General features: G+C 39.8%; 1 protein-coding gene across 3 annotated transcripts in view; it reads right to left on the bottom strand.

Moving 5' to 3' along the window:
• Window positions 1-27: 27 nt before the first annotated feature.
• Window positions 28-26,803, bottom strand: part of unc5c (unc-5 netrin receptor C) — a 212,734-nt gene continuing 185,958 nt past the window's right edge. For all 3 annotated transcript variants that reach the window (XM_041811639.1, XM_041811640.1, XM_041811641.1), the window contains 9 exons: window positions 22,935-23,126; window positions 19,122-19,484; window positions 14,639-14,726; window positions 14,315-14,486; window positions 8,965-9,198; window positions 8,303-8,452; window positions 8,049-8,213; window positions 6,222-6,400; window positions 28-2,566 (listed from right to left, as the gene is read on the bottom strand). In XM_041811639.1, coding sequence (XP_041667573.1) covers window positions 2,407-2,566; window positions 6,222-6,400; window positions 8,049-8,213; window positions 8,303-8,452; window positions 8,965-9,198; window positions 14,315-14,486; window positions 14,639-14,726; window positions 19,122-19,484; window positions 22,935-23,126 — 1,703 coding nt within the window. In that variant the 3' untranslated portion in view covers window positions 28-2,406. The remainder of the gene's footprint in view (window positions 2,567-6,221; window positions 6,401-8,048; window positions 8,214-8,302; window positions 8,453-8,964; window positions 9,199-14,314; window positions 14,487-14,638; window positions 14,727-19,121; window positions 19,485-22,934; window positions 23,127-26,803) is intronic.

Below are 26,803 nucleotides of genomic sequence, written 5' to 3'. Positions count from 1 at the left end.
TATAAATATAATTTATTATTAGTCCTTAAAAATTCTTTCTTACACTTTGTACAAGAACTTGACAGATGAAAATGCAAGCGAGGAAACATCATGAGTGCCAGAAAACAGACAGGCTACATTCTCACTGTACAATAATCATCATAATCATGAAGCCGAAGAACAGCGAGGGAATGCAGAAAGGCTGGCCCACTGAGAATGTCGAGATTGTTTCAGAAAGATGCAGTTTGCATAGACGGCTTTACAGAAAAATAAAAATTGGGACAACTGCCATTCAAAATGAAACATTAAAAACAAGAACACCTGAACAGTCACAAGTGCTGCTGCATCAAATGAATGTTGGGTACCACTTTATTTTAGTGGGCTCTAATTACCTAGTAATTTTACAGTAGTAAGTGGTAACTACCTGCTTTTTTAAGAATAAGATGGTAATTACCTTGTAATAAGTTGGCATTTTATGTAATAGCTCAGTAATATTAAGGCAGTATTTAACTAGTAATAATGTATTTATAATCAAGTATTTCCTTGTAATAATGTGGCAATTCTCTTGTAATTAGATGGTATTTTACAGTAACCCTAACTCCAGGAAGGACTCACTTTGATTAATTGGGCCAACATATGGAAATGACCTTTGAATTATCAAGCAACTTATTTGGAAAATTATTGTTTTATCCTAATAAATTACTAGGTAAAATACCACCTAATTACTAGAGAATTGCCTCATTATGGCAAGGGTTATAATTAGGTTTAGGATTAGGTTCCCAAATTCTCATTGCCATAATATTACAAGGGTTAGGTTTAGAAGGTAAGAGTAGAAATGTGAATTTTTTTCCAAAGGGATAGCCCCTTGAAATGAATTGTCTTGTTTTCAAGTGGGTAAAAATATCACCTAATTACCAGAGAATCGTCACAACATTAAAATGGTTGGGATAAGGTGGTTAGGTTAGGGGTTAGAGTAAAATATCACCTCATTCCCAGAGAATTTCCACAATATTACAAGGAATTACTTGATAATTAATACATTATTACTAGGTAAATACTTCTGAGTTACCTCCTTATGCTTAAGAAATTACTTGTAATTACCACTTATTTTTATAAAACTACCAGATAATTAAGGCCTACTAAAGTAAAGTGGTACTAAATGTTGCATTTACAGCTATCACTATTTTTTTTTTGCACAGCGAGTCATGGCTTCTGTATTAAAGTACAAACAGAAGTCTGCTTTGAAAGTCACATATGGATGATTTATTATCGATTCTGAAACAAAAAATATCACTTTACAAAACGACATTTGATATTAAGATGCAGCTTTCTGTGTTTAATGTAACTTCATACACTGTATGTCAATTATTTGGTAAAAAGCGGTCGTATTTGTTTGCATTGGTCCTATAAAAATATATGTTTGATTTCCTTTTCTACGGCAAGTACCTCTCCTCTCTGTCTATTCTTTTAATGATGATATCATCATATCAACATACACACATCAGCATCAATCATGAGTTCATCAAGTTTGGGCAGAATGTCTAGACTTTCCTCTAGACTGGTGGAATTACCTGCTTAAAAACATGCAAAAAAAGTTAAAGTAAATCAATTTAAACCAATGCAAGTCATCAAAAATATCTCATGTAAAACAAGCAAACATGATTAAAATCAGTAAAAATACATATCATGAATAAAAATATTAAAAATACTTAAGACAGCAACACTGAAACTGAAAAATGGTAACATTGATTTCCTTCTGTACATGTTAGTGTGGCCAACAGGGTGAGTCTTTACCACTAGTGTCCACCAGGAGGTGCTATGATACAGCCAAACAGAATGATAGAGGAAACAGACGTGTGAGGACACTGCAAAGTATTCCATAAAATACAAAAAGATATGTATAAATAGGCATATTTTTAAATATTATGTTATCACAGAGCACATCCTCGTCCGTGGTGTTGCTATGGAGACAGTTCTTGAGAATAAGAGATGCCTCCTGTGATCGGAGCCTTTGCTTCTCTGATCCTTCTGACCTCTGAAAGTGTAGCCTGTTGTTTATAGCAAGGGCATCATCACATATCCGCACAGTTCATCCAAATAACTGGACAGCTGTTTCCAAGGAAACCAGAGCCAAAAATATCAAGTTGTTGTTCCAGAGTGAGAGAGAAAGAGAGAGAGAGAGAAATGACTGGCAGAGATTCTTGTTTACCCTCCAAGTTTTTACACCCTTTGTTGCCAATGTTTAACTGGGTCATGGCTGAGTAGACCATGCTGTTTGTATCTTCTTACTTCTGCACCAGTACACACAAGCAATATCTGTGAGTGTGTGCGCATTTGTCACTGTGATGGGCATCCCTCCTCTCTTATTTTTTCCCTTTTTACGTCTTCTTGCTCACTGGAATGTCGTGCTCCCTTGATGGGCGGATGTCAGTGTTCAGTCGCTGAAGGAACAAGGCTGTCATGGCGTCCCATCTCCTCCAGAACCTGTGCCAGGCGACTCAGGTTGCCGTCAGGGAAATGCTGGGCCTCCCACAAGTCCAGGATCACGCCCGTTGGACTAGATTTGGTGGCAAAGTAGTTAAGATACCTGGATGAAAGATTGACATAAAAACAGAGAGTCATTCTTTTAAAAATGCATTAAATTGTTTAAATTTTCAAAAACAGTCTGCAGTCAAATCCTTTAATCTGATTGGATAGGATAGAGGATGGAATCAGAGACCAAAGAAAGAGGGGTTAATGAAATGTGGGACGGAAACCACAGGCTAGATGTGAACCCTGTCCAACTGTTTTGAGGACAACAGTCTTCAGACATGGGGCATGCGGACATGGCTGCTAGGCTAACAGTGTCTCGAGGTTTAATATTTCTGCAGTGTAAGAAAGAAGGGGATGATTTTCCCCATATGGAGCCTCCTTCACGGAACCCATTGATTTGTAAGCCCCCATCCCCTTTGAAGCCTTAATATTGATATGACTGCATCTGAATTACAGTATACATAAACGTCTTAATCTCTGTCCTGGTTGACAATTCAGTGAGGTAGTGCCTTAGAAATCCTGGTCCTGGCAACCAGGCCCTAAAGTAAACCCTATCTTATGTTAATTTGACCCTTAGATGGATTTGCATAATTTACATAATTCACATAATAAAAATCATGTTACATGCTAAACAGATTCAGAGGTAGGTTTAATTCTGCATTTCATGCAACACAATCAGGGGCTGATCATATATAGATTTTACTGCTTTTGCACCCATTAAACCTGGCAAAAAGACACCGTCTACTCCTAAAAACACACAACTAGTTGTTACAATGTCTATAAGAAGTATTCAAAGTAATGTCAATTAAATGAAAATATGTAAGGTAAAATGAGTGACTGCATAAAGATTAAACCTCTTCAAGTCAGTATTTAGTAGATGCACCTTTGGCTGCAATCACATCACTGAGGCTGTGTGGATAGCTCTCAGTCAGGCTTGCACATCAGGACACTGCAATTTTAATCTATTCTTCTTTGCAAAACTGGTCATGCTCTGTCAGGTTGCATGGGGATCGGGTGTGAACGGCCCTTTCCAAGTACAGCCACAAATCCTCTGTTAGATTAAGGTTCGGGCTTTCACTCACCCACTCCATAACATTCACCCCATTTCTGTCTAGCTTTCACTGTATGCTTCGGGTCATTGTGTTGCTGGAACATAAAGTTTTTCCCAAGCCGCAGTTCTCTAGCAGACTAAGCAAGCTTGTCCTCCAGGGTTTAGAAGCATACCCTCAGCATGATGCTGGCCCACTATGCTTTGCAGTAGGGCTGGTGTATTTGTGGTGATGTGAAGTATCTTGTGTCTACCAAACATAGCATCTTGTCTGATAGCTAAACAGCAGCAGCACAGCACCACTGTGAGGACGGCCTGATCTTGGCAGATTTACACGTGCCAAATTCTCTACATTCCTCCATGATGGATTTAACTGAACCCAGGGGGATGTTCAGAGCCTTCAAATTTTTTTCGTGTCAATCCCGACATATACTTTCCAATAACCTTTCCTCTGAGTTGCTTGGAGTGTTCTTTTGTCTTCATAGAGTAATGGCAGCCAGGAATACTGATTAACCAGCAGCTAGACCTCTCAGAAGCAGGCGCATTTATATTACAATGACTTGAGACACATTCACTGCACTCTGGTGATCCCCACTTCTCTAACTGTGAGACTACTAGCACCAGTTGGCTGGACCTCTGTGAATTAGGTCAGTCACTTTAAAGATGGCGAATATTTATGTAGTCATTTATTTTACCTTACATACTTTTATTTAATCAACATTACTTTGTAGAAATCTGTTTTCCCTTTGATTTTAAAGAGTTTTTTTTGTTTGTTTATTTTGTCAAATAAGCCAAAATATATTGGCCATGATTGATTTATAAAATCAACAAAAGGGTAAAACATCCAAGGGGGTGAATACTTTTTATCGGCACTGTATAAATAAGCCACAATCTTACCACTGATCAGGAAAACAATTCTAGCCTCTATAACTTAGAAATAAATTATTTGTTAATACATTCTATGAACATGACTTTACTGTCCTTAAACATAACATTGTCAGTAGTCAAATAAACCACCCAGGGCTATGCAAGGCTTAACACCCCTGTAGAGAGATCTGCAGTCATTACACATGACAACAGTATAAGCTTTGTTTTTTTTTTTTTTTTAGTTGTTCTTTCTTGCTCAATTCAGGGAGGAAGCTTTGTTTTATTTAGTGGAACTCATATTACCTTCTGGCATCACAATAAACTTGAAAAGTTTCCCGTCCCATCCTAGTTCATCATCTTTATGTGGACAAAACTGCTCTGTCAGCATGAAAGTGTAGCTCGGTGCTTTGATGCAAAAAAAGAGCCGACTGCATGGAGAAGTACAACTTTTTGGGTGTGTTTGCATCTGAATATATTAGCGCTTCATGCTTAGTGAAACAGAGCAGACAGTGGGAGCAGAAGACATTACAGTTCTGTAGCCATTAGCAGCTGTAGTCCATTCTTGGTGAAACAGGCCCTCAGACTTCTTTTTGCCAATTGCAATCTCAGAATCCATCACCAATCATTGTCTATCGTCTCCATATCTGCTTTACACTTTTGGGATCAATATGAATTTTTTGTTTGTACTGTTGAAGAGGTCAGATTTAAATTATCTGCTGGCAAGATTTTGTTTGTTCAATTAGCATTACTTTATAGACATCTGTTGTAATTTGACTTTTTTTTTTCAAAAAAGCCAAATTATATTGACCAATAAGGCACTGTATGCCAGTCAATCACAGGGCTGACTGCCAACCAGTCTATGGTGTACCCTGCTTGCATGGATGTATAGAGTCTCCCCCTCCTGGCCATGAGAAATATTGCAGACTTAAGGTACTTCAAAATTAAGAAGCTACAACCATAAAGTCAAAGCTTCAAAGTCAAATTTCAAAGCTTTTTTTTTTTCTGGGATTAATTCTCTCAGAATTTTTGAAGTTCAGAATAACAAGTTGAATTCTGACAAGCAGACAGAAAAGTAATTTATATGCAGGAAAAGAAGTGGAAACAATTTGCACGCTGACTTCTGATTACAGCCTGGAATCTCTTTAAGTAAAAGAATTAAAAATAAAAGAACATCCAAAGCATTTGTGCCAAAAAGGATCCTTTTTAAAAACCACATTTTTCCAAATGGACTTTGTTAATCCGTTTGTAACTCAGTTTTTGATATTCAAAATGAGCCCACCAAATATTCCTGGATCTTATTTAGAAAAAAACTGAAAACTATTTATATGCTTCTGTGCGTATCATCACTGTGGGTGGTGAATAAGAGGTTGGTTCGCGTCTCTCCTTCCTTCACGCCACACTCCGTGAGTGGTCTCGTCAATCTGCAGCTGCTGCCTGTGATAAGACCCCCCCTGCTGAGTTGAGACCTTATAAATGGACACACACTGTACCTCCATCACACACACAGGACTATCAAAGACACGAGTAACGTCTTAGAAAAAAGCGTAGCCATTCTATCTTTGTCTGTCTCAGTCCATTAATCTCAATTCAACAGATGATTTTTTTAGAGTCAGAATTAAAAAATAAATGAGATTTCTTGTCCACACTTCTCTAATTTTGTAGTCTTGTTAACGAACTGAGAGGTATTTTGTTCCTATGTTGATTTAAAACAGCACAGCTTGATGACAGCTTCTTCCTTTGACCCGTGACACCATAGATCTGAGTCTTCCTCTCCCAGTTCTGCTCCTCTGCTCACCTGTCAAGGTTAAGTTTGTGGGCCAGCATCCTCCAGTCGTTCCCTCTGGTCTGTGGTGCATCCAGACTGCCACACAACTTCTGTCGGATGGAGACGGGGATGCGAAAGGCATTTGGTCCCACCAGTGTGGTGATATTACTGGCCGGGTCGAGTAGAGACGTGTCAATGCTCTGGGAATCCTGCAGACACACACAGAGAGGGACTGCATTAAAGGAGGCTGCATGTACACTATTCAGCACCAAAATGAAACATTCTGAAATGGATTTGTAGCACAACATATTTGGTTTCTGGGTTGTATAAAAGATAGATATCTTATTGCCATCCATTCACTGATGTAAGCCGAGTGATTTTCCAATATATTGCATGTGAAGGATTAAGTGCAGGAGGTCTGGTTACAAAACTGGGAGCTGGACCCAGAGACAAATGAGGCGAGGCCAGGCAGGGACACGGCGCTGCACTACATGTACTGTAATTCATCTCATTACTGAGCACAAAGCCCAAGTGCTCCTCCATCCCTCACGCTCTGCTCTCCTGGCCAGATGGCCTTTGTGAGGCAAGTACAGCACGACTACAGGGTGATTATTCCCCCTCTGCTCTTGTCCTGTCAAAGGAGGGACGCAATGAAGGTTGCAGGTTCAAGAGTCCCTGTCTGTCCGTCTGAATGTCACAGAGATGGAGGGTGAAATTGATGAAGTGTTTCCCATCACAAAGAAATGAGAAGCAAATACTGACCCGACAAAATTCCTTTTGTCTGAAGGAAAAAATCCGGTTTCAGGATAGTGAGGTTATTATTTCTCTGATACTAATCTATGTCAAGACCAGAGTATTTGGTAAATACAGATTACCCTATAATACCAATGGGATTTTTAAAACTATCCATGTTTTCACTGAAATAATATCCAGATAGTTATCTTGCAGACTAAACAAGATTGTGCTCTCAGCTGGCAGCTGAGAGGAGGATCAGGAGAGGAGGGCAGAGCTTTCCTCTAAGTGGGGAGGGCCAGCTGAACCTGTGGGCAGTGCTAACTCCCCACATGACATTATAAGGGGAAAATCTGAGACTGGCTTGTTTCAGTTCACATTTTCTGAAAGGTGGAGAAAGAGAGGGGGGAGGGGATGGATTTTTCTGGTACTTGAAGGGATTGTAGACAGGCCAGGGGCACATATTTCTGTTAGAGAAGCCTGAAAAAGTGATTTTTGTAAAATATGTCCCCTTTACAAGCTATTTGACCAAAGGAGAGCAAGTTTGAGGATTTTCACATGTGACATATCTCTACTGACTCCAGTTATAGAGTCAGTGGAGAAGATGAATAAGAAGCATTTACGTAGTATGGCCTTGTAAAGATAAATGTACCATTGTTCCATTATTCTGATGTTGGAGGAAGATTGACCAACTTTCTCATAAAGGAATAAAGAATGTAGGGAGCAATCTAATTTTGACAACCTCAGAGCAGACAAAGCCTCTGGCTCCCTCCTGAAATCCTTAGTAACCCCCACAGGGGATCCTGGACCCAAGGTTGGGAACCAGTGAGTGAAACCATAGTGGTCCAAATACTAATATCTGCATCGGCCCTATAGTGAAAACAATATTACTACAGATAATTGTTCATTATTAACCAACTACGTTGATACCAACACTTACATCAGTGCTAATGCACTGCTACTAATATCATAGTCCATTTCATAATTATACCTATCCGTGCATCTGTTCTTGAATATTCCTGTATTTAGGGGACATAACAGCAGCAAAAGTATCTAGAAAGCTGCATTTTTTGACTGTTGGAGGTGAAATGTTTAAGGTTCTATTTAGAGGAGTACCAGTTGTACCTCTGAGAGTGTCGTGTCCAGCTGAAAAATCTGTCCCTCTCCCTCCACTTGGCGCACACATATCTTACAGGCCAGGTCCACCGTGCTGGCAGAGAATCGCTCCAGGGTGAAGCAACAGTGGAGGTTTCTCTGCGAGCCGCTCCACACTTGCTGAAAGCAGAGCTCCTGCAGAGAGGCAGAAAGGGAGGAAGATTTACTCAGCTGTCAGAGCAAATGTGAAAACACTTCTCCGAGAGGATATGTGAGCAGTTTACCTGGTACTTGGCTAGTAGTTTGCTCTTCCACAAAGTGTGCGGAACATCGTGGATGGAAAGTCTCAGGTTGTGAGTGCTGTCTTTAAAGTTGAGAGTCTTTGGTTCGTCCAACAGCTTCCCTCCCATCTGTTTCTCCATCTGTAGGACTTCCTGGATACACAAACACGCTTTTTCAACATAGAGACTCTTTGTTTTTTTGTTTGCTACATCAGTTTTATTTCCGAATGTTCCAATAAGACATGAAAAATGAAATATTTTTTATAGTATATTCATCTCTCTCCAAGGGCTTTATGAACATGAATCTGGCCTTGCCATCTGAAGGCAACTCCAATGTCCTCGCAGCAGGATCACTATCACTTCTCATTACCCATTCCCAAACTTAATAACCCTGTTTAATATCCCTGCCTCGCACAATAATCCCTCCTTATCTTTCTTCTGTGTAGGTAGACAGAGGTATTAAACGGAAGAGGTGGGGGATAAATGTGGCTTACTTTGCAATGGGGCAGCAGCTACATCTTTTTAGGAGATGCAAGCGCCTGATGACTCTTATTGTGACACATAAATACAAACATTTCACTTCCTGCCTCCCACACTTCATCTGCTATTGTTAAAGCCTTCAAGCAGATTCATTTCTTCTTTGCGAAGTCCTTCTCTGTGTTTACCTTGAGTGCGTCTTGTGTGTCGTCCAAGCAGTACACTCGGATGTGATACTCCATGGCGGGGCAGGTGACGGGGCCGAAGATGGCCAGTTTGAGGCGCTTGGTGGTCGAGGCGCTGAGAGACTGGCCCACGAGGCAGTAGGTGCCAAGAGTCTCTGTGAGAATGTGGCAGGCTTCGTCATCCATTTGGATGTAGCACGGCGTGGTGAAATTTTCCTCTCCTACAACCACAACATCCTACGAGGTGGACAGGAAGAAAGAAAGAGTGACACAAGTGTGGGCGACAACTGGCTACAAAAAACCCAACTGAAATAGACAATGGTTTTATAATTTTCTCATGGTACATGTAAAAATACAAACGTGCAATGAAAAACAATCGGAAAAAACACTTCTGGTGTCATTGCTGTCTTCTTATAATTAAGTTTCTTTATATACCCTCATTTGGTGATAGGCTGGAAAATCAAAGTGATATTTTTTCTTCTAAGTTAATGTCTTCCCTTCAGTGAAATGCCACTTTTCAATCTAAAGCACCTAAAAATACGGTTGTATAGTTGTTTTTCTACTGAGATGATTAGACACGGCAACATGAGTGCCATTCTTAATCTTACTTTCAATTTAGATACTGTCATTCAAATAATCATCTGCATTTTTTTGCATAATAAGAGAGTATCAGTATGCAAAACCGTTATATAAAAGCATTACAACATTCACAGCTTCTCCCTAATTAATAGGTCTTAAAACAGAGCAGGATGCAACATTTCAAAGTTGTTACAGAGTCAAAGCTGATCTAAGGCGATAGTTTGACTGTGAAAACAGGTGCACTTTAACTTAATTTGTGACATTACATTTTTTGGCACAGCGTATGTTGGAATATGAACTTATGCGTGCCAAAAGAGTCTTTTCAGTCTGAATCATTCTTTTGAAAAACACACGACTTGTAGCTACAAATGTTTCTTTATTAGCGGTTATTAATTATCACTTATTGCTGTTGCTTATTTATAGAACAGCACACGTTCCTGCTCTTCCTATACCGATAAGGGATAGTCATAAGGCAGGGAGAAAAGCAGCTAAAAACCCAAAGCAGAGCAGGCATCAATGACAACTGAATGACACTGGTTAAGACAGAAGCAGAATAAAGGAGGAGCTGGGGTGGAGGAGGGCTGCAAGAGCAGCTTGCAGAGAGAGCGGCAGCGCATACCCAGGAAAGAGTAGTTTACATAAGGCAGCATGAGAGCAAATCAGCTGGCTTTCGGCTGATGAGGGCTTATGTGAGAGCAGCTGATCTCAATTATGGCAGCGCTTGACTCTGAACTAATGTTACATGCTCGATTTCTGCAAATTAGAGGACAAAAATCCTGATTGATGATTAAAGCTCATGAAAAACAAAAATCCACTATCTAAAAATATTGTCATATTTTGGAAAGTCCAGTTGGCAAAGGTTCAAAAGGAGTGAGGCTGGAGTCAGTGGATCAAGAGCCACCACACTGAGGAGTCCAGGAATTGGGCCACAAGTGTTGTTGTGCTAGTGTCGAGCCAATCCTTAACCACAGACGTTTTGAGCCTCTACCTGGGCTATAAGGGGAAAAAGAACTGGACTGTTGCTTGGTGGTCCAAAGTCCTGTTTTCAGATAAAAGTCTATTTGAATTTCATTTGTAAATCAAGGTCCCTGAGTCTGGAGGGACATCAGAGAGGCACAGAATCCACGGTGCTTTCAGTTTCTGCTTTGCTCCAGCCACCTTCACCACCCTTCCCTGTTTAGTTATTGTTTTGAATGGAGAACATATTGATTGAAGAGTCCAAAATGCAAAGTAAGATGTAAGCAGTGACGGTGGGTGGATCTGAACGGCAGCTCTCCACTTCCTGTCTTTTATTACTATTTTGATTGCCTCCTGGTGAAGACATGTACCGTTTAAACCCTGTTTGATTCTAAACAGAAAGTTCTTTAAGGAGTAAAGAACAAGCAGGGGTCATAACTTCTTTTCAGATATTAAACTGAAGGAAAAGGAAGAATTACTAACCCCCTGCCTGTCCACGTGAGGTAATGGAGGAGTGAGTATCCGCTCCATTTGTATTTGACCCCTGTAGCAGCACTAACACCAGGGCATATTTCACTTTGATTAAGCCTGTCTTCTGTAGCCCTCTCTCTCCCTCCCTCTCACTGTCTTCTCTCAGTAATCCAAACACTCCTGTGAGCAGCACATTGGCATTAATTCAGCCTATTATGAGAGACAGAAGAGGAATTACAGTATTTTATTGTGAGCTCGGCCGTTTAACAGCAGTATTATGGCTGATCATTAGACTCTTTAACTGCTCCTGAGGGGAGGAGGCGCTGGGGCTCCTTATTGGGGGATAATTGGAGCACACAGTGGAGGGAAAAGTAGGCTTTTGCTTCTTACAATCAAACACACAGATACACACATCATAATTTATTCACAGATTCTTTGCCATCATCTGCATCGAATGTTTTTTAGAGCTGTGTGAGGATTAATATTGGTGGGAGAGTTACTGAAGCAGAAAGGCCCACATGTTCCTCATTATATGACCTGCTGTCATCGTCATCATCACTACACCCTACTTCCTTATGTGTGTGCGTGCACATCAACAGGAGGAAGCCGTGCCAATAGGACTGATTACTTTCCCTCCGTGGTGATGTCTATATGTATAAAAATACCCGTGAACTACTCCTTCAGAGGAGCTCATCTCTGCTGTTTCTGCTGCAGTGATGAATACACATCCTGACAGAGCGTGTCATATAAAGCAATAATTCACATGTGCAGTACGGAGTCGGCCTCAGCGGGAAGCGGAGCTAATATACAGGAAGCTGCCGTCACCTTGGATATTACCATCTGCATTTCTGACAGGTCGCAGATGTAATCAATAGAGAGCACGCAGTCCCCGCGGGAGACCACGTCCCCTCCAATATGGAGAATATTGAAATTCATCGGCTACAATATTTGCAATAACCAGGCAGCCCATCAGGTGATAGCTGCTTATGTGGCTCTGTTTTTAATGTTAAAGTGACGCACAACAAAAAATCAAATCTATGCAAGCTATTTATCTCATTTCTGGTTTTAAAAAAAATTAAGTCATATTCATCTGAAACCCAGATAAACATCTTATGGCTTTGTTGCCAGCTGGGTAAGCAAAAAATTATTTGTTAAGCCCCCTTATATGCAACATACCTCCTATACAAGTCAGTTAATATTATCTAAACTTTGGAGATGACATATTACAGCAAATGCACCCCTTGGGTGTTTTACCCTGTTATTGAGATCACTGATCAATCATGGTAAATATCATTTGGCTTTTAGGACAGTTTTCTTTAACAAAAACACCTCTTTAGTGTCAAAGTCAAAGTAATAACAATCAAATAAAAATATGTAATGTGAAACAAATGACTGCATGAAGATCCACCCCCTTCTAAATCAGTACTGAGTAGATCAACAACAGCACAGAGTCTGTGTCGATAGATCTCAATCAGGCTTGCACATCTGGACTAAGCCAATCTTACTTCATTCTTCTTTGCACAACTGCTCAAGCTCTGTCAAGCTGCACAGGGATCAGGTGTCAACATCCCTTTTCAAGCCCTGCCTCAAATTCTCTATTCGATTTGGCTCAGCCAATCCAGAATACTGAATGTGATTGTCTTTTAGGATTTTCCTATATTTTGCTGCATTAAAATTTTAGTCTCTACCTTTACGAGCCTCCCAGGGCTGGCTGCTGAGAAGCATGCCCACAGCATGATGCTGCCACCACTGTGCTTTGTTTTTGGTGATGTGAAGTGTTTGGTGTCATAGCATCTTGACCTAAACACTATTTTGATTTAATTAGGCCAGAGAACTTTCTCCCACTTGACCATGGAGTGTCCCACGTGTCTTTTGGTGATCTCTAGTCAAGATTTTTTACATTTTCTTCCACATACCACTCTCCCATATACCTCTGACTGGTGAAGAACTCGGCTAACAGCTGTTGCATGCAGAGTCTCTCCCATCTCAGCTGCTGAAGCTTGGTTGCCTCTCTTACTAGTCTCCTTCTTGCATGGTTGATCAGTTTGTGAGGGCGGCCTGATCTCAGCAGATTTACACATCATACTTCTTCCATTTCTTGGCAATGGATTTAACTGAACTACGGGGGATGTTCAGTACCTTGGAATTTTTTTGTATCCATCCCCTGACTTATACTTTTCAATGACCTTTTCTCTGAGTTGGTGGGGGTGTTCTTTTGTCTTCATGGTGTAATAGTAGCCAGGAATACTGATTTATGAGTGACTGGACTTTCCAGACACAGGTGTCTTTATACTACAATCACTTAAGACACATTCACTGCACTCAGGTGATCCCAATTTTACTAATTATGAGCTACTAGCACCAGTTTCCTAAACTTCTGTTGAATTAGGACAGTCATTATAAAGGGGGTGAATATTTATGCAGCCACTTATTTTACCTTACATATTTTTGTTTAATTGATTTTACTTTGTAAAAATCTATTTTCACTTTGACATGAAAGAGTTGTTTTTGTACTTTTCTTTGTCAAGAAAGCCAAATTATACTGCCCATGACTGATTTATAAAATCAATAAAAAGGTAAAAAAATCCAAGGGGGTGAATACTTTCTAAAGGCACTGTCTAAATGTGCTTACATGTAAATGTGTGTTTCTGTGTGTAACATTGATGCTGCTGCTCTCAGCACCACAACTTATCTTCATCAGTGCTCCTAATAATGCAGCCTGCAGGCACAAGTCCTCCACAGGTCTGCACAGCACACATGCATTCATTCACACAAACACAACAGCACATGACCAAAAAAGAAGAGACATTCATAAAAGAAGTAGAAAACAGTCAAGGGGATATACAGTCCCAGTTGGATCCCTGCTATCAGAGGTTTGTTATTTCAGCACCTGGTTGCAGCTGGGGTTTGCTCAGAGTGCTGAGCTGCACAAACAAAGTAAATATGATGATCCCCTTCACCTGCTTCATGATTTATCCTACAGGTCCATGCCATTCTAACAGTGTTTTTCTCACTATATTTCAACTATGGCCTTTTTTTACAGGGGTGTTTTCAGGAGGTGACCTGGGGTGTCATGGGCCCTAAATCTGCCAACTCAGGTACCCTTCCATAACATATAATTAGCTTCTGATAGCAGCTTGTTGGGCTTCACTGCAACAAACCCCTTCATAAGTTGGTAACCCATCAGGGCAGTTAAACCAAACTGTTCTGTTTACAGAAAGCACAGGTCACATTTGTTAGCATAATCTAAATAAAAAGTGTTTATGCATCACATGGCTGTCAGAAGCGTGTTTTCAGACCTGGCTACGGTGACACACATTGCGCATTTTATCACCCTGTTTCTCACCTCCCACTGGTTCTGCTGCGAATGGCTCTTGAGCTGGATCAGCCAATCCTGCTGGCCGTCACACACGGCACAGTGGTGCATGGTGATGATGACAGGCCGAGTCAACAAGGCCCCGGGGGGCCCGCAGCTCACGACAGGGCCCAGTACGGTTTGGCCATCATCCACCGATGGCCTGGAGGTACACAGACACACACACAAAAAAACGCACACGTGCAATGCTGTTTAGCAGCGACAGTGACAGCAGTCAGTGTAAGGGTGACACAGTGGAGCTGACAGGGGTAAACACCGCTCTGGGGTGTTGATATAGCGGGCGGGTGTGCATACCTCATGTTGTCCTTCCTCTGTACTGTCACATACATCTCGTATACTCTGCCCTGAGGAATTGCCCCTGCTGGAATGAGCAGACTCACCCCTGGGGAGGCAAAACAGACAGGCATTAAGGCATATATTAGAGCTGTCATTCATTAGGGAGACAAAAGAAGTCATCACAAATACACAATTTATGAAAAGGGAACTGTAAAATGTAGTGCATGAGCTTATTTGTCCAGAGTGTGACAGGAAACATCTGGCAACCACAGTTAACTCAGAGAACATCATGTATGTTGAAGCTCATGTGAGGAAACTTCTGTTTGTATTGATGACCCTCTGTGGACAGAGCAGGGTGCTAAAGAATTATTGATACTAATTTTATTTGGATTACCTTCCAAAAAAATCCCTGGCTACCATTGCCCCATGAAGATAAAAGAACACTCCAAGCAACTCAGAGAATAGGTTAGCAAAAGAATATGGCACATATATAAATCTGCTGAGATCAGACCATCCTTACAAACTGAGTAAGCATGCAAGGAGACTAGTGAGAGAGGCCACCAAGACAACTATGACTACTCTGAAGGAATTACAAACTTCAGCAGCTGAGATGGGAGAGACTCTGCAGACAACAGAGTCTTTATGGGAGAGTGGCAAGGAGAAAGCCACTGTTGACAAAAAGTCATATAAAATGTACACTAGAGTTCACCAAAGGCAGGTTGGAGACTCCATGGTCAAGTGGGAGAATGTTTTTTGGTCTGATGAGAAAATGATGCTTTTTTGCCATCTTAGCAGACACCAAACACACCATCCCCAATGTGAAATACAGTGGTAGCAGCATCATGCTGTGGGGATGCCTCTCAGCAGTTGGGCCCAGAAGACTTGTAAAGGTAGAAGGTAAAATGAATGTGGCAGAATATTGGAAAATCCTAGAGGACAAGCCTATTCAGTCTGCAAGAGAGCTACACTTTGGGAGAAGATTTACATTCCAGCAAGACAATGACCTGAAGCATACAGAGAAAGCTACTCAGAAATAGTTTAAAGACAACAAGGTGAATGTTCTGGAGTGGCTAAGTCAAAGCCCAGACCTCAATCCAATAGAGAATTTGTAGCTGGACTTGATATGGGCTGTTCACACCTGATCCCCGTGCATTAAAGACATTTTTTTGTCTTTTTTTTTGTCAAAAAAGCTAAATTACACTGCCTGGCCAAAAAAAAAAAGTCACCACCAAAAAAAGGTCACACACTCTAATATTTCATTGGACCGCCTTTAGCTTTGATTACAGCATGCATTCGCTGTGGTATTGTTTCGATAAGCTTCTGCAATGTCACAAGATTTATTTCCATCCAGTGTTGCATTAATTTTAATATTGACGATGGGAGAGTCTGACCACTGCGTGAAGCCCTCTCCAGCACATCCCAAAGATTCTCAATGGGGTTAAGGTCTGGACTCTGTGGTCAATCCATGTGTGAAAATGATGTCTCATGCTCCCTGAACCACTCTTTCACAATTTGAGCCTGATGAATCCTGGCATTGTCATCTTGGAATATGCCTGTGCCATTAAGAAAGAAAAAATCCATTGTTTAAGAAATGAGAAGTTACTCATTGCATCAGCTGGGGTTAAATAACTTGTTGCCAGCTGAAAGATAATTATCCAATAGGAGGCTCGTACCTATTTCCTTACTTTACTAAAAATGCAGTGAGGGCCATAGTTCAACTTTTCTGATTTGTGAGCTAAAACAGGGACATGATAACCAGACTGAGAACAAATAATTCTGATAGTTGTATATTTATATGTCTAGTCAGATATCTCTGCTAAAGTCCCAGTCGTATTTTCAGCATGGATGGAAATTAATGCCTCAGAGCTCTACCTTTTACATGCAGGAGTAAAATTTTACTTGTGATAGATATATCTTAATGTGTTGCTGTTATTACAGCAGCACTAAAGAGCAGTTAAAACCCTGGCGAGAAGTGATAATTTTCTTAGAGAGGTACAGTAATAATCGCTATTCCTCTCAGCCTCACATATAAAAACTATGGGGCTTTAGTGCTTTCTCCTCTGGCATCAGGAAATGATGTGACATTTCATTTATAAAATCAATGATCTCTCTACTCTTCATAACATTCTCATATTGCAGCAGACGGCATGATTTACATTTTTCCATCTCAAATTGATTTGATATGATGTCCTGTCGGAATTTTTTTAGCAGCCCACCCCTGCATTCCCTCGTGCACTCGCAAACAAGCAAACACAGTGCATACGCTGCACACAGTATTTCCTTCTCTAGAGGGGGTTTCTCAGATAGCTCATTGATTTCCCATGTCCTTGTACTGAACTTTTTCAAAAGGTGACAGACAGCTCCTGGTGCTAGCTAGCAGTGCAATCACATCCTTGCCACAGGGACGTCTCACACACTGCATCTCTTCCCCTCACAGCAAAGGCTTCAAAGAGTCAGGAAACGCATTTTAAGATGCAAAAATACCAAACAGCTGCACTGACGGTGCCAAAAAATATTTCATTACCCAGACACTAGAACAGATCAGATATCAAATGTGCTCCGTCCTCTCCCTCTTCCTATGTAACACGAGGAGGTGGCTGAGCATGAGCAGCAGCTGAGAACATTTTTACAAGAATCAAAAAAGAGGAAAGTGAAGAAACTTGAGAAGTTGGTGTATCCTTTAATGTCTCAGCTAGTTTGTCGAAGCCTGTCAACATGCATCTGTGGCATGTTACAAACAGCCCACATGCGTTTGAAGTGAAGACAGCACGGCTAATGTAAGCTGCCTGAAACTGTACACCTTTACATCAGAACTCCTGCTGCAGTGGAACTATCCGTCAACCCCGTCACACCGTGTGCAGTCACACTGATTGGTTACAGATGGCATAGCATGTCTGTGTTTATAGTGACTATGAGCTTTGACAGAGGTGGGTTTTAACCTAGAAAGTTCTCTGAAGATCATGTGCTTTCTTGTAGAGAACTGATGAGAAGATGGTGCTACTTTCAAATCTACCTTCCTGCTTATCAGGGAAAATGAAAACAAGGCAGTCAAGATATTTGACATAACAAAATCCTACTACCATCCCCTCAGTAGACCACAAATTAACCAGGGGCTGATCCAGGGATGGGTAGGGTCAACCTGATTGGCTGTTTGCTTTGTCAGAGGTGAGAATTATTTCTTGGTATGTCAAATTAACTGGACTTCTTTTTGCTGATTGGTGTGATCACAGTAAATCCTCCAGATTCTGTTATCAGAACTCTTAGTTGGCCTTCCCCGATCTGTGCTTCGCAACAATTCTAAGCTCATGGCTGGGTTTTGCTCTGATTTCATTGTCAGCTGTGAGGCCTTCTATTGAGAGGCTTTCCGATCAAAATCATGTCCTATCAATTTAATTTACCGCAAGTGGTGTAGAAACATCTCTGCAAAGATCTAGAAAATGGCAGACACCTGAGCAAAATTTCAAATGTTTTTTGTAAATGTCTGAAGACTCGTGGAAATGTGATATTTCAGTTTTTTATTTTTAATAAATTTGCAAAAATCTAAAGATTATGTTTTCATATTCATAAAGACAAAAAGCCCAAAAATCAAACCTAAAGAAACAACAGTGTTTTCTTTTGAACTATGTTCAACCATAAAGGGATAGCAGGCTGTTGGTATGTGCACCTGGCCAATAAGAATAAAGTATTTAGCACATCTGTGTACTAAATATTGTTTTGCATTTTATATCAAAGTCTTGGATGTGTTTCTTTGCATTTTAATTTGCTAAATTCTCTTTGTTTCAGTGCTATTAATTGTGAATTTGACACTTTTTTTTTGTGATAACTTCAAGGATTACAGTTAAAAGATTTATTATGTTGCTGCTCTGTTATGCTACTTTTTGAAGTTAAAAGAATTCAAGATTAAAATATAATCATTGGCGATAGAAAAAGAAAATGAAACCTGTAAATTTATGCGTGTCTGCAAACAAACTTTAAACCATCCCTGCCAATGTCAGAGCTCCAGCTGGGCCACCACAGCCCAGCTGGAGCTCTGACACTGGCAGCTCCTGTAATTATCACATCATACCTTGTTTGATTAATCAGTTTAAATAACATGAATGGCTGTTTTTTGAGGGGAATTGTGTGGCAGGAGGGAAGGCAGGAAGCCAGTAGAAAAACTCTGTGTTTCCATCAATCATTAAGAGTAATATTTTGGGCTGAGAACAACACCATCAGCCATTCATGAACAAATTAAAAGCAGCCTCTTCAGAGAACAGAGGAAGAGCTGATGGATTATGTTGAGTTTATCTTTTTAGTCAGTACAAATTTGCACACACAGACTCAGACAATAGCCTCATGCTTTTGTATGTAATGGTACACAGATGGAGAGCAGCTGGAAGAACAGACAAGTAAGTGAAAACATGCAAATCTATTCAGAACTGAAGAAAATGTCTAGTGTGTTTAAAGATAGTTTTAAGAGTTTATTTATTAAAATATCATCTCTCATTATTAAGAACAGTACCTGAGTTGGGCACAATAAGATGCCCCCCCTGCGAGCTGAAAGAGCCCAGTGCGGTGCAGGATGGATCTCGTGTTCGGAGCAGCGTCTGGGTCTGTGTTCGCCGTCCCATGGTGCTGTCACTGTTGTCCAGGAGGCAGTGTGGTAGCTTGGGTGACAGTTTGGAGGAGAACTCCCCTCCCAAGTCATCCTGTGGGGTCACTAAGCCTGAAGAGTTGTACACTTTAATCTTCAGGTTGGGCAGGGGGTCGAGCAGAGGGGAGTTGGTCATGGGGATTTTGTCAGCCACATCGTGGAGGGCGTAGACAGGGCCGCGGTACATGGCAGCCGCTGATGTCAGGTCAGGTGGGGCTGTTAGGAGATCAGCTGGAAAGGAAAAGAGAGTGACATCAGTCAGAGAGAGTGAATGTCTTACGAGAAGAATGTGGTCATCATGTTTTCGCTCCAACTGTGAATTGTGGAGAACTGGTAACTGGAAACCAAAATAACCATGAGGAAATGAAGTGTTGGCAGCAATCAGCATGACTGCTGCCTGGCTTTACTCATTTGTTTTTTCACTCATTTGGGAAGTCCACTTCACCACCAAGAAACATTACTCAGACTGAGGGGTGCAGCTGTGATTCATGGGTAACAGATGGCTTTGCTAAAACTTGGTTTACCCGTTAGTAAAAGGATGAATGTTCAACGGAGGGCTGAGCGGGTGGAGCAGCGGCAGCTCCTGCATCCGACCCCTCTTTGTTTTCTTTAACCACAGATTTAATTATGAAGCCTGAAAATACCAATTAAATGTTAAAATAAGAGAAAACTGATACCCTTAAAATAATGTTGTAGGATAGTATCAGCTGTAAAAAGCATGTCACTGAATAACTGTGTGACATAAGCCATTACTGTGAGCATTTAAGTTTAAGTAATTTGCTTGAAATATTGAAACTATTCAGGATATTATGTTGAAAATTAAAGAAATTTGTTTGGATAATCAGGGGACTTTGCTTTGAAATTCTTGGGGGAAATTTGCTTTGAAATGTTTCGGAACTTTCATGGGAATTTGGGAAATTGGGAACAAAACAAATGGGCAATTTACAGAGGATACAACCAGTTCTTTTATACAGTCACTGAAAGAAATAGATGCATTGTTTTATAAATGGATTATACAGTAGGTGTAAAAAACAATAACATGTTGTACACAGAAATGTTCATTCAAACTGTGTAAATGCAAAAACAATAAAATAAAAATAAAAATAGAAATAATTAAATATCAATCATGATCATTATCATCTGTTTTGGCCAATCTTTGTTATTCCTGGTATGATTCAGTTTGTGCCAAAATGTTTTGTTTTTTGAACATTGATGAATTCTTTAATTCTTGTGCCTGTTGTCAGTGCTTTGTTGCCTGATTATCAGATATCTGTGTGCGAGGATAATCACAGTCAGATCACATTTAGCAAATATTTTGTATCCATACTGAATACGAGTGGAGCATTATCTACCCTGGGAATTATTTGTAACATCAATCTCTCTGATTTGTACCAAATTATATCTTTTTAAGGTCCCTTTTCAAGATTTTCTTTTATTAGTTGCCAAACTCTTAGGCAACCTATTTACAGCACATTGACTCTGATCCGTTTGTGTCCCTGCTGTCGTTTTGTCCAGCTCACCACCACCTGTCTGCATCCCCAGCGGTCCTACTTTCAAGCCGTGCGTCACAGGACCAAATCTAATTACAGTTTAATATGCGACATACAGACTGGCCTTATTATGCTTTAATGAAGGGGCACAGTTTGGCCTCCCATCACAGCGACAAGCATTTTAATAGTTTCATCATCTCGCTCGCACAAACATGCTGTCTGCTGTCTGTATTTCCCTCCAACGCTCTCAGCTCAGCTACGATCTAAAGGGCACATTTACATTCACATCATAACTGACACACATGTTCTGAGACAGCATGCTGAGTCAAACATCGCTCACCAGGTTGATGCCATCACATGCTAATGCAGGAAATTATTTTTTTGGCAGAATGGGCATAATTCCTACAGATTTATTTTGGGCTTTATGCCTTTGTTTGGACAGGCTGCTAGATAAAGGACATAACAGAGAGAGAGAGAGAGGTGAATGACGTAGAAAAGGAGCTGCAGGTTGAACTGGTACAGGAGTTTCCTGCTTGGGAGACTACAGCCTCTGTACATGAGGCATAACCTTAGCTTTAGGCCATCTATGTCTGACTTTTCTTTATGAAAGAAAAAAAATAACAAACCAGTATTTTTACCTTGTATTTAAAAAAAGCCCTTAATTATTGTTTCTCTATATACAGTAGCTAAGTTAGCTTTAGCAATGTGAGCAAAAACTAACATAGCTACGTAGATATGTACTCAATTTAATTGAAATCAACAACTTCAGCAAGCCCTTGAGGGGCAACTGGTATTCACCTAGCTTACATAGCTACATTGTGAGCTTTAATTTAGTTACATTATCGCTACCTTTTCTATATTGCTCCATTATCTATAGCTAAGTTTGCTTACCAATGTGAGCTTTAGCAAATGTAACTAAAGCTAACTTAGCTACATTGACTAATAAACAATGTAGCTAAGAAAGCTTTAGCTATGTGAGCTTTAGCAACAGAGCCAAAGCTAACATAGCTATGTTAATATCATACTTAGCTAGTATAGCTGTGTTGGGAGCTAAGCTTTAGCTTCATTATCTACATAGCTACATTACCTACATAGCTCTGTTATTTAAAGTTAAGTAAGCTTTAGCAATGTTAGCTTTAGCTGACTTAGCTACATTGCCTAATAACGCAATGTAGCTAAGAAAGCTTTAGCAACGTGAGCTTTAGTAACTTGACCTCTAACAGGGTGAGCTTTAGTAACGTGAGCTTTAGCAACAGAGCCAAAGCTAACATAGTTACGTTATTAACATACTTACTTAGCTAACATAGCTGCTTTGTGAGCTTAGCTTTAGCTACATTATCTACATAGCTCCTTTATTCAAAGCTAAGTAAGCTTTAGCAACATTAGCCTTAGCAATGTGAGCTTTAGCACCATGAGTTTTGGCAATGGCTAAAAGTTAACACAGCTATGTAGACAACGTACTTACCCACCGTACATAGCTGCTTTATGGCCTTAAGCTATGTAAGCTACGTGGCTATGTAGCCCTGTTATCTATAGCTCAATTACCTTTAGCAATGTGAGCTTTAGCACACATAGCTAAAGCTTACCAAGCTCTGAAGATCACAAAGATACATTTCTTACATAGCTGATTTGTGGTCTAAGTTTTAGCTTTGCTAGCTTTGTTAGCTACATAGCTGTGTTATCTACGTAGCTTAGGCAGGAACAGAGCTATGTAAGCTATGCTGGTGTTAGAATGCTGCCATGGAGAACAATTTTTTCCCTGTAAGCAAACAGTTTACTGGGCTTTATTTAATGTTTTGTTGTCAGATTTTGCAGGTCAGATTTTTGACTTTTAACTTTTTGTGTCCTAACCCTTACTTTGCCCCTTACCCTAACCTTAAACAAAAGTTTATCCCAGTATTATTTTAAAAGATTTGGCGTAGTGTAGTATTTCCATTCTGAGATATATGATGTCTGCTTCGAAGCATGGTGTGTGTTTTTTTGGGATTGTTTCAGGTAAAATTGCTGGCAAAGCGAGCATTGTTGGGGGCAAGGCAACCTGAGAGTAACAAGTCTGCACAGGGAAGCCTCGCTTCCAAGTATGGTCACTACTGGTTTTTAAAAAACACCACACAGACTTTGAACGTTGACTGGTGCTCACTGACACTTTCAAACAACCAGTAAAAACACACTTAACCATCCTTTGGCCTACCTTTACGTGCGGTTTTGATGCTGACAGGCTGGAAACCTCCATTGAGGGCTGAGGAATCGATGATGTCAGAGTCAAAGTTGCGGTGGTTCTTCCTGTAGATGAAGAGCGCCACGGCGACAGATATAACTAGGCACATGATCACAGCTATGACGATGCCCACGTACAGAGCCACATCATCCGTACTGGGGGCCACTGGGAGAGGAGGAGTGTTGGGGAAAAGACAGAGAAAAATAGCCTTTTAAGATCTCACATCATTGGTGTTAATCTCTCTTTCTCAATATGCAGGAGCTGTGATGAAGCCATTATCAGGAGACTAATATCCTGCTTTAGGATTGAGCCGGATATTAATAAACATCTGCAGGGAAATAAAAGTGTATGCTTCATTTTTTTATTGTAGTTGCAGCTGAACCTCTGTGGGAGATAATCTTAGTGTTGATAGATAATCTCAGCACTGTTAATTATCAAACAGGATTATTATGCAAATAGTATGTTTTTCAACTCTTATACGTTAAAAGTCTAACATTTTAGTGTGACTGATCTTTCAAAATAAAGGCCCCAAAAAACACAACAATTGTCAGTAACACTTTATGTTAGTGGGCTCTAATTTCCTAGTTATTACCTAGTAATTTTAGAATGCTAAGTATAATTATCTAGTGATTTCTAAAGATAAGGTGGTAATTACCTTATAACTTAGAATCTTACCATGTAATAACTTTGAAATATGAAAATATTAAGGACATGTGTACCTAGTAATAATGTATTCATTATTAAGTAATTCCTCATAAGATTGCTGCAGTTCTTTGGTAATTGGAAAATATTTTACCAAGTAAGTACCAGGTAAATTCTTAGCAATAAAATGATGAGTTCCTATATTAAACGCTGGATAATTCCCAGGTAATTTCATAGTTTTGGCCCATTAAATTGAGTCCTTTCTGATTCATTTTCAAAAATCTTTTAGGTCATTTCTGAATGCCTTCATTCATAATTTCAAAAAGTCCCTGTAAAGTGAAGTGCATGTAGAAAACAAATCTATCAGTTTCAGTGTCCTATGGGTCATTCAAAGTATCATAATGGAGAGATTTGTGCCAGAAAACAGTAAAGGTAATCCCCAACTTCTGTCCCTCTGCTATTGCCATAGTTCACTGTAAGGTCAGGGGGCAGGCTAAATGCTGGAGCAGCATTAAAGACTTTTATTTGAAAGAGAAACATCAGGAAATGGAGTGTTTCTCAGCAGCAACTTAACAACAAAGACGCCTTATAAAAGAGAAACATAACTTCACATTACTCATTATGAGATACAAATTAAATTACATTAAAGGCACAATACAATGCCATTATTTTTTTTAAATAACAGACATTTCATGAGAAATATGGAGGAAGGGCCCACTTTAATCTAGTTGGCAAAAACACAGAAATTAACTGGGAATTATCAAGAAACTTGTATAGAAAATTATCATCTTATCTGAAAGAAATTACTCGGCATAATATACCGAATTATAAAGCATTGCCACAATACTATGAGGAATTATTTGATAATTAATATATTATTACACCTTAGTCTTCAGAAATGAATATATTTAAATTTAAACTTATTACTACCAAACTACTATGTAATTACTCTTAAGTTACTACATCTTAATATTAAGAAATCACTACATAATTTAACCTAATATTTCAAGATTACAATGCAATTTATAATTATTAGGTAACTAGGTAATAACCATCTGATTCCTGAGAAATTACAATTTAATTAATTTACTACTAGAAATTACTCTAAAAATTATTATGTAATTACTAGGTTATTACTATCTTAATTTTGAGAACTTACTATTTACTTATAATTCCTACTATCATATTACTATGTAATTATGCTACAATTACTAGGTAATTACTAGGTTGTTACTATCTTAATCTTACTATTTACTTATACTTCATACTATGATATTACTATGTTATTACACTACAATTACTAGGTAATTACTAGGTTATTACTATCTTAATCTTACTATTTACTTATACTTCATACTTTGATATTACTATGATATTACACTACAATTACTAGGTAATTACTTGTTAATTTCATATTATTCTTGAGAAATTACTCTATAATTATACTTATTTCTATTATTTACAAAAATATCACTATGCAAGTACTCTACAATTACTAGGCAACTCGGGCCTGCTAAAATGAAGTGTTACTGAAATGTCCTCAAACAAGGAAATCTGCAGCATGTGCACAGAAACCAGTGCTTGTGTATCCCTGTAAATAACAACCAGAGGTTAAGAGTCATAAAGAAGTGGTTCCTTCATGAGCTCATGCATTATTAAAACAGTTAGAACCCAGTAAATAAAGATAAAGATGACAAACTGAGCTGTGTCAATAGCTCCAGTGCATCCTAACGACTCACTGGCCTAACAATCATCCTCAGAAGTCAGATCTGCACTTCTGAAGCCAGAGACAGACGTTTTTATCTTCAAATTACCGTGCTCTGTTCAGAGTTCAGAGTCTGTCTGTGTCTTTGTTCTTACACTCGGCACGATAAGATCGAGACATTGCTTGCATTTTCTAAGACTGTCTTTCATCCCCTCCTGCAGTCTTTCTGTCCAGCTGGAGGAACCTCTGTGATTAGCAGACCTGGCGTCCGACACACAAACACTGCGGATCAGACCTTTGAATAGATGCCTACTGACAGTGCGAACTCTCTGTGGTGCTCAGTAAAGAATGTCCTTCTCTGTCACTGACTTGACAAATGGGGAGAAACTCTTCTTTAGAGGAAGTGAGATGCCAGAGGGCATGTGTGAAGACACACTAGTGCATTTGTCAGGGGGCTTCTCAAGAAAGTCAAAGACCAAAGAATAAAAATGCATTTTTATTTAAGAGAGAGTAAAAAGAGACTTTTGACATAGTTCAAGTATACAAATAGGAAGAACCTGTGCCAGTAGATGGCAGCATCAGCCATAGGTCTATGGCACTTCCAGGGCAGGCATGATGGCCGAGCATTTGTGTAAATTAGCCTCATGAGTCAGAGGGATACAGATGGCACTCAATCTGTGTCTCTTGTGTTCTCTTGCACAAAGGAAGAGAAAGCAGCAGAGACAGAAAAGAGAGACGGAAGTGCTTTTGTGGAAATCTTACAGTAAGTTTTGTTATTTTTATTATGTCCTTGGTCTCTTCTTTCACTCTAGTTTAAACTCAAAGCTTATTCATAGTGAATAGTATGTTTTGAATTTTATTAAATGGGAAAACCATTCAACATGTGGTTAATTTAAAATCCATTTTATTCCATGCTCCGATACAAGAGTCTCCGCTGAAATCCAGTTGTGTTTGACCTTCAGGAGGACGTTTCCTTTCACTCACAGAAACAGTTATTAGAAAAAAATAGATGGCTTCTTTAGATGTACTGATCGCCCACAATTAAAGAGGCGGGGGGATCTGATGTGGTAGTTTATCAAAGACCTTTAGTCCCCAGGAAGGACGAGTGAGGCCTGGCCTTAACTGAGACATCACATTAAAGAGGAGAGTGCAGATATTTCCTCGTCTATGTGAGGCCCTCTAATCCTTCCTCCTGTGCAGACACGAAGAGAAAACAGAGCAGGGAGTCCGTGATGAAAGTCTAAAAAATGTAATTTCACTCTGCAGAGCTTCCCTGCAGTTATTTAAGATATATCCCCCCCCTCTCAGTCCAACAATCTCCCCGTCGTCGCTTTGGTGATAAAGGCTGCAACCTGCTAAGTGCACGCATTAAAATGTATCACTCAGATTAATACATCCCTTTGAACATGAGCCATTGTCAGGGGGGAAAAAGGGAGAAAGTACAAGAAATGGAAATGAAAGGGATTATTGAACACTCCATTCTGGGTGAGGACAC

The sequence above is a fragment of the Cheilinus undulatus genome, linkage group 17 (assembly GCF_018320785.1).
Source record: "Cheilinus undulatus linkage group 17, ASM1832078v1, whole genome shotgun sequence".
Classification (NCBI taxonomy): Eukaryota; Metazoa; Chordata; class Actinopteri; order Labriformes; family Labridae; genus Cheilinus; species Cheilinus undulatus.
This window is presented reverse-complemented; position numbering and strand designations above follow the sequence as displayed.